Source organism: Rana temporaria, chromosome 3, assembly GCF_905171775.1.
Source record: "Rana temporaria chromosome 3, aRanTem1.1, whole genome shotgun sequence".
In the NCBI taxonomy this organism is placed as follows: Eukaryota; Metazoa; Chordata; class Amphibia; order Anura; family Ranidae; genus Rana; species Rana temporaria.
The window spans coordinates 442,637,568-442,652,929 of record NC_053491.1 but is presented as its reverse complement, the minus strand read 5'-3'; the positions used below and the strand labels follow the sequence as shown (position 1 = coordinate 442,652,929).

The following is a 15,362-nucleotide window of genomic DNA, read 5'->3' as shown; positions in this document are numbered from 1 at the left end:
GACACAGACACGAACAGCGAGTCCGACTTCCGGAACGGAGCTGTCGCCAACAAGTAAACTCGAAGGGCCCAAACCACATCCAGAGAATGTAAAACGGCTTCCTTCGGGTTCTTCGGCTGAGGACATAATGATGGAACAACAATGTCCTCGTTAATGTGAAAGGCCGAAACGACCTTCGGAAGAAAAGAAGGTCGCGGGCGCAGCACCGCCTTATCCTGATGGATGACCAAGTAGGGGGCCTTGCAAGACAGGGCCGCCAGTTCAGACACTCGTCTGATAGAGGTAATAGCTACCAGAAAGACCACCTTCTGCGACAGAGTCAGCAAAGGGATCTCCCGAATGTCCTCAAAGGGGCATGCTGAAAGCGCCGAGAGGACCAAGTTCAAGTCCCAAGAAGGTAGCGGAGGGCGCACCGGGGGGGCCACATGCCGGACCCCTTGCACAAACGTGCGAACCAAAGAGTGCGCTGCCACGGGACGCTGAAAATAAACAGCCAGAGCAGAAATCTGACTCTTGATCGTGCTCAAGGCAAGAGCCTGGTCCACTCCCCGCTGTAGGAACAGCAGGATCCGGGACCCACCACGTAAGTACGGGGTGCCACTTCATCTCCTCACACATAGAGATGTATGCTTTCCATGTACGATGATAAATTTTTCGAGAAGTGGACTTCCGTGCACGCATCATGGTAGAGATTACCGGGCCCGACAGGCCCCGGTCCTTCAGTACCTGGTTCTCAACAGCCACGCCGTTAAAGCCAGTGACCGTAAAGCAAGATGGAAGATCGGGCCCTGAGACAGGAGATCTTCCCCAGAGCAGGCGCGCCAGGGGGCGTCTGCCACCAGACGTACCAGGTCCGCGTACCAAGAGCGACGCGGCCAATCTGGGGCGATCAGGATCGTAGGAATCCCTTCGGCCTCCACCCTGCGCAGCAGGCGGGGTAGGAGCCTTAGAGGAGGGAAGGCGTAAATCAGGTGATATTGACCCCAGGGAGCCACCAACGCGTCTGACGCGTCTGCCCACGGGTCCCTTGACCTGGCCACAAACCGTGGTACCTTCCGATTGAGACGGGACGCCAGAAGGTCCACGTCTGGAGTGCCCCATTTTTGGCACAGGATCTGAAACACCTCCGGATGGAGAGACCACTCCCCTTGATCCAGAGTCGTGCGACTTAGGAAGTCGGCCTGCCAATTCAGAACTCCCGGAATGTATACCGCTGACAGGGCCGGAACGGACCTTTCGGCCCATCGAAGTATGTGAGCGACCTCCGTCGCCGCGGCCGAGCTCCTTGTGCCGCCCTGATGATTGACGTACGCCACGGCCGTGGCGTTGTCGGACTGGATCCTGACAGGACGGCCCTGCAGCTCCAGGGACCACCTGACAAGGCACAGCTTGATCGCTCGGAGCTCCAGGATATTGATCGGCAGGCGGGACTCCTCCTGAGTCCATTGCCCCTGGGCTGACTGGGTGCCCCAGACGCCCCCCCAGCCGAAGAGGCTGGCATCCGTCGTGACCACTGTCCAGCGGCACGGAAGAAAAGACTTCCCGGACCGAAGCACCGGAGACGTCAGCCACCAGGCCAGATGGCTCAACCGAATCTGGCGATCCAGAGAAGATGGGACCCTGTCCCATCGTGACAGAATCTCCTTCTGTAGTACCCTGGTGTGGAATTGGGCATACGGAACCGCCTCGAAGGAGGCCACCATCAGACCCAGAACCCGCATGCAGAAGCGAAGAGACGACCACTTCTGGGTCGACAACTGTCTCACTGCAGATTGCAGGTCCGCAGTTTTTCCGATGGGAGGAACACTTTTGCCTCCCCCGAATCCAAAACCATCCCCAGGTGTTCCAGCCTCTGGACGGAACCAACACTGATTTTTTGAGATTCAGAAGCCAGCCGAACTCCTGCAGAGTCCGACACGTGATGGACACGTCCTCCTCTAACTCTGAGCTTGAAGAAGAAGGTCGTCCAGGTATCCCACGATAGCGATCCCTCGCTGCCTTAGCAAGGCCAGGATCGGGGCGAGCACCTTGGTGAACACCCGTGGTGCCGACGCCAGCCCGAACGGGAGGGCCACGAATTGATAGTGGTCCTCCCCGATCGCAAAACGCAGATACCTTTGGTGGCTTGTGCAAACGGGGACATGCAGGTATGCGTCCATGATGTCCAAGGACGCCATGAAGTCCCCCTGGTGGAGGGCCGCTATGATAGAACGGACCGACTCCATCCTGAATGGCTGCACCTTGACAAAGGAGTTGAGGGCCTTTAGGTCCAGGACAGGGCGAACCCCTCCCTTCTTGGGAACCACGAACAGATTGGAGTAGAACCCCCGAAACCGTTCCAGCGAGGGAACCGGCACAACTACCCCTCTGTCCAGAAGATCCTGGACAGCCCCGGACAGGGCTAGCCGACGATCCGGAGGAAGCTGGAGGTTGGATGGAAAAAATCTGTTTGGGGGACAAGAGAGGAACTCTATCTTGTACCCCGAGGCGACCACCTCGCAAACCCAACGGTCGGTCAGAAGAGAATTCCACCGATCCACGAAGTCGTGAAGCCGCCCCCCCCACCCGAGACCCGGGCGGGGGCAGACCTTCATGCGGAAGCAGGCTTGTCCGCAGGCTTGTTTGGTTTGTTAAACCAGGGGCGCTTACGCCCCTTGCGGACCTTTTCCAGCCGCGCTGGGCTCACGAAAAAAACGCTTAGGGTAGTAAAAGTAGGACCTTGCTTGCGGCGAGGTTCCTTACCCTTCCCCGACTGAGGGAGCAAGGTGCTCTTACCTCCAGTGGCATCCTTAATGATGTCATCCAGGGATGCCCCAAAGAGCCGTCCGCCTTAAAGGGCAAATCCACCAAGGCCTTTTTCGAGGACTGTCAGCCGACCACACTTCAGCCATATAAGGCGGCGCAGAACCACTGCGTAGACAGAAGCCCTGGAAAGCAAAGGAATCGAATCCATAGCCGCCTCACAGAGAAACTTCTGACCCTGAATCAACTGCTCAGCCAGGTCCCTAGAGGACTCGGAAGCACCTTGGACCTCCAGATCCTGCAGCAGGAGCTTCGCCCGTTCAGTCAGCGTCTGAGCTACCAGGGCTCCGGCCAGAGCCGGCCTTACCGCCGAACCCACCACCGAGAACAGGAGCGGGCCACTGCCTCCACTCTCCTATCAGCGGGTCCTTGAAAGCAGGAGCCCCCTCCACAGGCAACGTAGTAGCCTTACTCGGTCTGGACACAGGAGGGTCCACCGACGGAGGAGTGACCCACTTTTTTAAAAAGTCCTCCTCCAGGGGGTAACGGGTAGCAAAGCTTTTAGGAACAGTAAAAGCCTTTTGCGGTGTATCCCATTCCTTATACAACAAATTGTCCAAATAAGGAACACAAGGGAATACCTTAGCGGTACGCAGTGGTTTGCGGAATCCAAAAGGGACTGACACCGCTGGTGTCTCCGCCACATCCTCTAAATGAAGAGTCTCACGTACCGCAGTAATAAGAGCTCCAACAAATTCCTTGTCAGCAGACTCCGCAGCAGAGTCATCCTCGCTGTCCATGTGGGTTAAGCCCGCATCCTCTGACATGACAGAACCAGAAGCAGCAACAGCGTTATCAGATTCTGCGTCAGAGATATCCCCAGAAACAGCCTCCGGGGGGGGGGGCGCTTTTTACCCCCCAACCGAGCACTGGCAGCTTCAAACCTGGTGAGAAAAGACTCCAGGACAGCCGACACCGATTCAACAGATGTGGCAGGGGAAGGGGCGCTAAGGGTTAATTCCGGCATTGTGAGGAATGAGGGGCCTGATTCAGGCTCCATATTGCAGCTGCCGTGTCACCCCCACTGCCAATGGCAGGAAAAAAGTCCCCCACAGGTCACCTCACCTCCCGCCGCTAGAGCATAGTATGGGGCCCCCTGAGACTCACCACCCCCCTGGTACAGGCGCGGTCTGTGAAGGACAAGTGTGTGCTGAGGAGAAGCTGCAGCGCTGCGTCTGTCCCCTCAGAGGATTCGCGGTCTTTTTTCCCCCCGCCGAAACGGCCACTAGAGGCCGAACTAGTGCTGAAAACGGCTCCGGCCACAAGAAAATGGCCGCCGAATAATACAAGCGCGGCTCCGGCAAAATGGCCGCCATTGCGCAGTTTTAAAAAGACAGTGTACCCAAAAAAGACAGTACACCAAAACAGCACACAGCACACACAAAAATGCCCAGAATGACCACCACAGTCCCCTGCAGCGACACAGAACAGCCCCAGCCATACCCGAGTGAAAAAATATGAGCCCCAGGGAAAAAAAAACCCTGCACAGCCGTCACCCAAAGGGGGAAGGAGGGAGAGGAATAAGGGAGAGAGGAAAGCAGGGAAAAACCCTCAGTCGACCTCCCCAGGGAAAACATTCCAGCCAGACCACTTACCTGAGTAAGGGGCCACTACTTACCTGTCCTGCGACTACCCGGCTGGAGGTATCCCAGACAGACCAACGTCCGTGAACGGCATGGTTGTCAGCCAGACACACTGTGACAAGGCCATAGAGACCGGTCATATGTGTGCCCTAGAACCGAAGTTCCCCGGCCGCCCCTGGAGCAATGGGGCCTGTCGTGGACGTCCCAAAGCGGAGCTGAGGGCCGGCACACGCTCGAGGGCCGAACCTGGGGGGACTACAAGGGTCGAGGACCCAGCCTGTCACCCAGTCGGCTGTTGATAGAAGAATCGCAGGATTCAAAAATAAAATAAAAAAGCGAGGAAAAAACTTGCAAGATGCAAAAAAATTCGCAAGAAAAAACTCCAGAGTCCAGGACTCCAGAGAGCCTGACTCTCCTGACGGTTAGGCAGAAACAAACTGAAGCTGCTGGAGCAGGGTGTGGGTTATGCCTGGGGAGCCACGCCCCCTGGGAGGAGCGGCATGAAGGAAAGTTTTAACACCTTAAGTGCTGTAAGAATTCTGCCTAAATCTCCTGGTAGGAAGAAGCATAACCCTAAGGTCAAAGGATGCTGTGTCCGTCTATGAACGAAAGAGAAATTAAGTTACGCCGGATCTTTGTGGATTACCCCCAGTATTCTATTCCATCCCAGAGCAGGAGGTCGCGGGCCACATCAGAGGGCTCCGCAAGCCACGTGTGGCCCCCGGGCCACTGGTTGGGTACCCCTGCTCTGGATACACCTTAAAGCTGGTCATAGATAGGTACAATTTTCAAACAAAGGGGCAGATTCACAGTGCAAGTACGGTGTACTTTCAGATTTCCCACGTCGTATCTTTAGTTTGAATCCTCAAACCAAGATACGACGGCATTTGGGTAAGATCCGACAGGCGTACGGCTTCGTACGCCTTCGGATCTTAGATGCAATACTTTGGCGCCCGCTGGGTGGAGTTCGCGTAGTTTTCAGCGCCGGGTATCCAAATGAGCTTTTTCCGTTGATCCACGAACGTACGCGTGGTCGTCGCATTCTCTTACGTCGTCTCTAGTCGGCTTTTTCCGGCGTAAAGTTAAAGCTGCTATTTTGTGGCGTATAGATAGACTTGCCATGTTAAAGTATGGCCGTCGTTCCGGCGTCGAAATTTTAATTTTTTTTTTTGCGTAAGTCGTCCGTTAATAGGGATGGACGTAAGTCACGTCGAAGTTCAAAAAACGCGCAAAGCACGGCGGGAAATTTCAAAACGGAGCATGCGCAGTTCATTCGGCGCGGGGACGCGCTTCATTTAAATGAATCACGCCCCCAACCCTCCCAATTTCAAATACGCCGCCAGAAAAACACTACGCCGCCGTAACTTACGGCGCAAAATCGCTGTGGATTCGAAATTCCGCCAGGTAAGATACGACGGCGTAGCGTATCACTGATACGCGGCGAAAGTGCAAATGTCTGTGAATCTGGCCCAAAGATTCATAGTAAATGAACGTTTTAAGACAGTTACCGTATTTATCGGGGTATTGCGCGCTCCGGCGTATAGCGCACACCCCTAAAGTGGACCAGCATTCCTGTGAAAAAAAGATTTTAGTACGTACAGTTTTGGTGTCTTGCGCGGTGTCCATCGGCGGCCTCGTCGGGTCCGGCGTCCGTCTGCGGCTTCGGTGGTGTCCTCGTCGGATCCGCCGTCCTTCTGCGGTGTCCTCCCGCTCGATCTCCGCTTCCCGCGCTGAGTTTGAACTACTGCGTCGGCATATACCGAGTGCAGTACACTCGTGTATAGTCGGACAGGCTTGTCTCCTCTCGCGGTCACGTCCTGTACGTCCAGGACGTGACTGCGAGAGGAGCCGAGCCTGCCCGACTATACACAAGTGTACTGCGCTTGGTATATGCCGGCGCAGTAGTTCAAACTCGGCGTGGGAAGCGGGTATCGGCGTATATCGCGCACCCACGATTTTGCCCTGAATTTCAGGGCAAAAAAGTGCGCGGTATACGCCTATAAATACGGTAATTAATTTCCTAAATCATTAGTGCAGTGAAATCGACATCCATTTTTGACCGCATCGACGAGAAAATTGTGTGATTTTCGTTCAGTAAAGTCCATTATTTGCTAAATCAAATGTTAAAGCGGGGTTCCAACCACAATTAGCATTTTTTAAATGTATGTCTTTTCATCATGCGTTTTTATAATATAAATCCGGTCACTTACTATTTTACAATCCGCCGCTGCTCCGCATAGTTATTCAAAAAAGATACTTTATAAAAGCTATGTCTACACCGTTGTCATTTCGCTTGTGGGCATTGTGAAGCCCACAAGCACTTACTTCCTGGAAGTCTTGGATGGGGAGTGATAATTGGGTAGCGCACTGCATCCTGGGAAATGATGACACACATTTCCCAGGAGCATTAGATGATGTCAGAATCCTAGGTGATTCCAAAGGCAGATTTCGTGGGACCGCATAGCAACAGGCATTTCCAGATGAGTAAAAAAAATGTTTTCTTTTTTTCTTTTTTAGGTCTAATGAGCACAATAATGCAATAACAATTTGGGATGGAAACTCCACTTTAAAGGCAAACAAAATCTTTCAAATTACATTTAAATGTTCTAAGAATCTTCATACACATTTTACTAAAACTATTCCTAAGGATTTGTATTCTAAATTCTATCCATCTCTAGGCAGCTTTATAATGTAGAATCAATACCTGAACATGTCTGGTTATTTGCAGTAATTGTCAAAAGTGCCAAGTGACCTGTAAGGTGGCCTGTTCTCATACAGGAACAAATTACATGCTATTATTAAAAACACAAGTGATTGTTGCTGCATGTCTGCATAAAAATGTCACCGTCTTGCATACACTGAACTCTCCAAGGTATTGTCTGCCTTCAAAACAGCTCTTGGCTATAACACCGCAAGGCTACCCTGGGAAAATGGCAGCCAATCACCTGTCAGTACACATGTGCCAGGCGGTGTTTACTGTGTGTGTCACACCACAGGCCACCTGGGGAAAGAACGGCTCCAAGCCTGGATGATACTTCTGTGATCTGCACTAAATGACACCAAAGCATGCAGAGGGAAGTATTACGCATGGACAGGTGAGAAGAATAAAAATAAAAAATTCAAGAAAATCATTAGTCATAACTAAGGATAAAAATATATTTTGGTTTAGATTTCATTTTCCACTAGGACAAATCATTCCTCTTCAAACCAGGCACATATACAAATAAACAAATAAAACATTTTTTAAATCTAATTTGAAAAGCAAATAGTGTAAGTATTTAAATCCTATTCATTCCCTTCCCATTCTTTTTCTTCTATCCCTTTCCCTTTCTTTCTGCATTTGTCCCTCCCCCACCCAACCCCTTGAATCTTTATCTTCCCTTCCCACACATACCTTCCCTCCCTTGCCTTTTCTTCCATCTTTCCTTTCCAGCCCTTCTTCCCCCCTCACCCTTTTTCCTAACACCTCCTCTCCCACCCTTCTTTCCCAACACTTCCTCCTCTCCCACCTTCCTTCCCAACACTTCCTCCTCTCCCACCCTTCCTTCCCAACACTTCCTCCTCTCCCAACTTCCTTCCCAACACTTCCTCCTCTCCCACCCTTCCTTCCCAACACTTTCTCCCTCCTCTCACACCCTTCCTTCCCAACACTTCCTCCTCTCCCACCCTTCCTTCCCAACACTTCCTCCTCTCCCACCCTTCCTTCCCAACACTTCCTCCTCTCCCACCTTCCTTCCCAACACTTCCTCCTCTCCCACCCTTCCTTCCCAACACTTCCTCACTCCTCTCCCACCCTTCCTTCCCAACACTCCCTCCCTCCTCTCACACCCTTCCTTCCCAACACTCCCTCACTCCTCTCCCACCCTTCCTTCCCAACACTCCCTCCCTCCTCTCCCACCCTTCCTTCCAAACACTCCCTCACTCCTCTCCCACCCTTCCTTCCCAACACTCCCTCCCTCCTCTCACACCCTTCCTTCCCAACACTCCCTCCCTCCTCTCCTACCCTTCCTTCCCAACACTCCCTCCCTCCTCTCCCACCCTTCCTTCCAAACACTCCCTCACTCCTCTCCCACTCTTCCTTCCCAACACTCCCTCACTCCTCTCCCACCCTTCCTTCCAAACACTCCCTCACTCCTCTCCCACCCTTCCTTCCAAACACTCCCTCACTCCTCTCCCACCCTTCCTTCCAAACACTCCCTCACTCCTCTCCCACCCTTCCTTCCCAACACTCCCTCACTCCTCTCCCACCCTTCCTTCCAAACACTCCTTCACTCCTATTCCACCCTTCCTTCCAAACACTCCCTCACTCCTCTCCCACCCTTCCTTCCAAACACTCCCCCCTCTCTCATCCCAGCCCTTATTCCCCCTCTCACCCTTTCTTCCCAACACTTCTTCCCAGCTTGCCTACCCTTCCTTCCCAATACTCCCTCCTCTCACACCCTTCCTAACAAACACTCCCTACCTCCTCTCCCACCCATCCTTCCCAGTCCTTCTTCCCCCTCTCACCCTGCCTTCCCAAAACATCTTCCCAGCTATCCCACCCTTCCTTCCCAACCCTCCCTCCTCTCCCACCCTTCCTTCCCAACACTCCCTCCCTCCTCTCCCACCCTTCCTTCCCAACACTCCCTCCCTCCTCTTCTACCCTTCCTTCTCAACACTCCCTACCTCCTCTTCCACCCTTCTTTCCCAGCTCTTCTTCCCCATCTCACACTTTCCCCCCAACACTTTCTCCCACCTTTTCCATCCTATCTTCCCAATACTCTCTCCCTCCTCTCCCACCCTTCCTTCCCAACACTTCTTCCCAGCTCTCCTACCCTTCCTAACCAACACTCCCTCCTTCCTTCCTTCCCAATACTTCATCCCTTCTTGCCCACCCTACCTTCCCACACCTTTTCCCCTCTGCCCCCCCTCTCACCCTTCCTTCTTAACCACTCTTCCCTCCTCTCCCACCCTACTTTTCCAACACTTCATCCCACCTTTTTCTTTCTTTCTTCCCAACAACTCTCCCCTCTCCCACCCTCACCTTTCCTTCCCAACCCTTCTTGCCTTCCCTCCCCTTTTATCCTTCCTCTCCAAACTTTTGCCCTCCTCCCCCACCCTTCTTTCCCTCCTTCTCTCTTTTACTTCCCCTCCCATCCTTCATTTTCATCTGTTCTCTTATTTCCACCCCCTTCCTAACCTCCCCTCCTTTTCTTCCTCCCACCCCTTCACAAACTTCCTGCCCTTCTTCCCTTTTAATAATGTGATTCTTTTTAGGACACTTTGTCCCTTTTACAATAAATAACACAGGATATAAAGGGGTCAGGATCTGAGGCACTCAAAATAAATTAAAATGGTTACAAAACACAATACACCTATAACAGCCTTAGTTTTTATTATTAACTTTAGCCCTTATAATTAAAATATTTATCAACTATTTTTTATATTCATTAACATTCATCAAACATAAACATACTTTCTTACATTTTATATATACAAACGATTCCTAAAGTAAATTGATAAAACAGGAGGAAAGAAAAAAACAGAAGCAACCAATCAGAAGCCAGGTAAGATTTTTTTTTTTAAGCTGCACTGCAAAAAAAGACAGCTGAAATCGGATTGGCTGATTGGGAGACATGTTACTTATATTTTTTTCTTTGCTTTATGCCTTATTGAATAAGCCCAATAATGTAAAAATTACAGTAACCGTGAGCAACCAGTCTTTATATTTCCTAACTACCATAAACTGAAATCTGATCAGTTGATGTCAGTTATTGCACTGCGCACATCTTTTTTTGCTCTTTACAATGCGTTATCATATAAGTCTTTATAGGTTAAAAAGTGTAAGAAAATAGAATTTATATAATAAGGTGACGTGCGGTAGGCTCCGGTGTGACAGTGCTGATAATCTTTGACCATTGCTGGGATCTGCTCAGATGACAATCAAACTGACAAGCTGATGCCGGAAATTCATGAATTAGAGAGGTGATACTACACAGAGTGTACTCTCCTAAATCATAGCACATGGCTTCACCCTCTGCATTCATGTTTAGTACCACCATTAAACGAGATATCCCCAGCAAAAAGAATGGCAGATCCAATCGATTACTTTTTTCTGATCTGGCAAAACAACATGAGTGCGACAATCATGGCTGCAAGCTGCAAGGCAAACACAACAGACAACATTTATTTAATTTATAAAACCAAGCACAAAATAACTTTACAGCACTTTTCATGGCATATAAATCATTTATAGTAGAGCCCACCCCCGAAGAGCTAATAGCCTATCTTACTCTTACTGTATACCGTCGCGTCTGCGGTTAATGATGGGTTGTGGGCATGGGCGTCCGCTGAATTTTTTCAGGGGGGGGGGGGGCGCTTCCACATCGGCAATACACAGTCGCATTTAACCCTTTCTTCAAACGCAAGCAGGGGTTAAAAGCACCCTGATAGCGGCCAAATAGCTCAGCTAAAACGATGATAAAGCGGCGCTTTACCGATAACGCAGCCAGCTGGCAGTGTGAAATAGCTCTTGATATAATTCAGCTTCACTCCATGCCCATATAAATATAGCCTAGAGAATGTACAGACCCCTCCATTCAGCACAGACCCCCCATTCTGCACAGACCCCTCCATTCAGCACAGATGGACCCCTTTACATTACACATCACCCTGGACCCCTTTACATTACATAGCACTGCACCTCTGGACCCCTTTAAATTAAACAGCACCCTGCACCTCTGGACCCCTTTACATTAAACAGCACCCTGCACCTCTGGACCCCTTTACATTACACAGCACCCTGCACCTCTGGACCCCTTTACATTACACAGCACCCTGCACCTCTGGACCCCTTTACATTACACAGCCCCCCACAGTTTGTTACACAGACACGCCACTAAAGCCGCGTACACACGATCAGTCCATCCGATGAGAACGGTCTGATGGACCGTTTTCATCGGTTAACCGATGAAGCTGACAGATGGTCCGTCGCGCCTACACACCATCGGTTAAAAAAACGATCGTGTCAGAACGCGGTGACGTAAAACACAACGACGTGCTGGAAAAAACGAAGTTCAATGCTTCCAAGCATGCGTCGACTTGATTCTGAGTATGCGTGGATTTTTAACCGATGGTTGTGCCTACTAACGATCGGTTTTGACCTATCGGTTAGGAATACATAGGTTAAATTTAAAGCAAGTTGGCTTTTTTTTAACCGATGGTTAAACAACCTATGGGGATACACACGATCGGTTTTGACCGATGAAAATGGTCCATCAGACCGCTGTCCTCTGTTTAACCTATCGTGTGTACGAGGCCTAACAGTTCTGGACCCCCTGCATGTTACACAGACCTCCCTACTGTACAGACCCCCTCCCTACAGTGCAGACCCCCTCCCTAAAGTACAGACCCCCCTACATTACAGACCCCCTCTACATTACAGACCCCCCTACTTTACAAACCCCCTCTACAATACAACCCCCCCCCTCCCGCGTCACAGGCATTTGGCAGCTGGTTGTATATAAAAAAAGGATTTTTGTACTCACCGTAAAATCCATTTCTATGAGTTCATAGACGGACACAGCCTCCATTGACCTTAGGGTTATGCTTCTTCCTACCAGGAGATTTAGGCAGAATTCTACAGCACTTAAGGTGTTAAAAACTTTCCTTCATGCCGCTCCTCCCAGGGGGCGTGGCTCCCCCAGGCATAACCCACACCCTGCTCCAGCAGCTTCAGTTCGTAACAAGTAGTACAAACCAAGGAGGGGTGGGTGCTGTGTCCGTCTATGAACTCAGAGAAATGGATTTTACGGTGAGTACAAAAAAAAGGATTTTTGTACTCACCATAAAATCCATTTCTCTGAGTTCATAGACGGACACAGCCTTCATTGACCTTAGGGTTATGCTTCTTCCTACCAGGAGATTTAGGCAGAATTCTACAGCACTTAAGGTGTTAAAAACTTTCCTTCATGCCGCTCCTCCCAGGGGGCGTGGCTCCCCCAGGCATAACCCCCACTCTGCTCTAGCAGCTTCAGTTCGTAACAAGCAGTACAAACCAAGGAGGGGTGGGTGCTGTGTCCGTCTATGAACTCAGAGAAATGGATTTTACGGTGAGTACAAAAATCCTTTTTTTCTCTTTCATTCATAGACGGACACAGCCTTCATTGACCTTAGGGACGTCCCCAAGCAGTGTCAAAAAAATTCGAGGGGTGGGAAAATAACACAGCAAAAACAGGTTACACCCCAAACAAAACCGGAGTTACTCAACGGAGGAACTCCAACCGTAAACTGCCGCCTGTAACACCCTGCGGCCGAAGGAGGCATCAGAAGATGCACTCACATCCACCTTGTAAGACTTAGAAAAAGTGTGGAACGACGACCAGGTCGCTGCCATACACCCCTGTAACACAGAGGCATAATGCCTGAAAGCCCAAGAGGCCCCGATCGCCCTGGTCGAATGCGCCGTAACCCAAAAGGGAGGCGCCTGCCCCTTCAGGGCATAGGCCTGAAGCACAATCCGTCGGATCCACCCCGGAAAAAGGTGGCCGACGAGACTACCAGGCCCCCTGGTAGAACCAGCCAGCGACACGAACAGTGAGACCGACTTCCGGAACGGAATCGTAGCAGATAAGTACATACGTAGGGCCCGAATCACATCCAGAGGATGTAAAAGTGGCCACCTCCCTCCATTTCGGCCAAGGACATAAGGATGGAAGAACAATGTCCACACCAACGTGAAAAGCCGAAACCACCCTGGTGAGAAAAGACGGCTGCGCCGCAGCACCACCTCATCCTTATGGATGACCAAGCAGGGAGCCTTGCAAGACAAGGCCTCCAGTTCAGACAAACACTAGTCTGATCGAGGTAATCGCTACCAGAAAAAATCACAGTGGAAATGCCCACGACGAGCCACGGCCACGTGACAACGCAGACCTTCCTGGGCTGGAACCCAGAGTCAAATGCATGAAGGGCAGGTACTCTAGCACTTGAGCTAAACCAGCTCCCGTCTCGTGACAGTCAACAAAAAACCTCCCGAATGTGCACAAAGGGAGCATCCAGAAGAACCAAAAGGACTAAATACAAGTCCCATGGGGGTAGTGGAGGGGCCAAATGCCAGACCCCCAGAACAGACGTACGCACCAAGGAGTGCGACGCCAAGGCTCATTGAAAGTAACAGCCAGAGCAGAAAACTGACTCCTAACCGTACTTAAGGCGAGAGCCAGATCCACTCCCTGCTGTAAAAAACAGCAGAATCCTGGACACCACGTGTGTCCGAGGGTGCCACTTCATCTCCTCACACACAGAGATGCAGGCCTTCCACGTATGATGTAAAACCTACGTGAGGTAGACTTCTGTGCAGGCAGCACGGTAGAGACCACTGAGCCAAATAGGCCTCGGGCCTTCAGCCCCAGGCTCTCAACAGCCACGCCGCTAAGCCAGTGGCTGTAAAAAACAGGGTGGATAATCGGACCCTGTAACAGAAGATCAACCCCCAGGGGAAGACGCTAGGGGGTGTCTGCCACCAGACGCACCAGGTCCGCGTACCAGGAGCGACGCGGCCAATCTGGGGCAATCCGGATTGAGAAATACCCTCGGCTTCCACTCTGCGCAGCAGGCGAGGAAGAAGCTACCGAGGAGGGAAGGTGTAAAGCAGGCGATAGCGACCCCAAGGAGCCACCAACGCGCCTGACGCGTCAGCCCACGGGTCCCGTGACCTGGCCAAAAACATGGCACCTTCCGGTTGAGGCGGGACATTAGAAGGACCACGCCTGGAGTGCCCCACTTTCGGCACATATACTGAAAAACCCCTACGGGTGGAGAGACCACCCTCCGTGGTCTAGCACAGTCCGACTTAGGAGTCGGCTTGCCAAATCCGTACTCCCGGAATGTATACGGCCAATAGAGCCGGAACGGACCCTTTGGCCCACCAAAGGATGTGCGCGACCCTCGTCGCTGCAACAGAGCTCTGTGTGCCTCCCTGATGGTCGACGTACGCCACAGCGTTGACGGACAGGGTCCCGAATGGTCGGCCCTGTAGAACCAGGGACCACCAGGCAAGGCAAAGCTCGATTCAGAACAACGATTGGTAGGTGGGTCGCCACCTGAGTCCAGCACCCCAGGGCTGACTGGGTGCCCCAAAAACCCCTCCCACAACCGGAGAGGCTGGCATCCGTCGCGACCACTGTTCAGTGGCTTGGCCGAAACGACTTCCCAGCCCGAAGCACCGGAAAACATCAGCCACCACACCAGGGACTAGATGACTCATCCGAACCTGGTAATCCAGAGAGGACGGAAGCTAGTCCCCACGTGACAACAGGTCCTCCTGTAGCACCCTGGCGTGGAAATTGGCCATACGGAACCGCCTCGAAAGAGGCCACCGTCAGATCCAGAACCCTCAAGCAGAATCGCGGAGATGACCACCACTAGGTCGACAACTGCTGCCCAGCAGATTGCAGAGTCTTAAATGTTTCCGTTAGGAGAACAAAACTCCCGCCCCGGCGGAATCCAGGACTAGTCCCAGGAATTCCAGTCCCAGACGGGACCAACACTGACTTCTGGACAAAAACAGAAGCCAGCCAAAACTTCCTGGAGAGTCTGACACGTGATAGACACGGCTCCACAAATGCAGAGTTCTCAGAAGCTCGTAGGAGAATGTCGTCCAGACATCCCACGATAAACCCCCGCTGACACAGCCGGGCCAGTATCGGGACGAGCACCACGGTAAAAACCTGTGGTGTCGACACCAAGTCGAGCGGGAGGGCCACAAAAAGAAAAAGGTCCTCCCTGACCGCAAAGCCCAGAATCTCTGGTGCTTAGAGCATATGGGAACATGCAGGTATGCGTTCATGACATCCAAGGACGCCAGAAAAAAATTCCCATCCTGAAATTTTGTACTTTACAAAAAAACAAACGAGGGCCCTGAGGCCCAGGATTGGACGGACCCCGTCCACCATGGGGATTACCAACAGATTGGAGTATTACCCCTGAGACCGTTCC

The 15,362-nt window shown here is 51.7% G+C and overlaps 1 protein-coding gene across 1 annotated transcript in view; it reads right to left on the bottom strand.

The window, feature by feature from the left end:
- Positions 1-9,937: 9,937 nt before the first annotated feature.
- LOC120930550 (tetraspanin-1-like) overlaps positions 9,938-15,362 on the bottom strand; it is a 28,913-nt gene continuing 23,488 nt past the window's right edge. Inside the window, exon 6 of the mRNA XM_040341726.1 lies at positions 9,938-10,523. Within this exon, the coding sequence (XP_040197660.1) occupies positions 10,470-10,523 (54 nt within the window). The 3' untranslated portion in view covers positions 9,938-10,469. The remainder of the gene's footprint in view (positions 10,524-15,362) is intronic.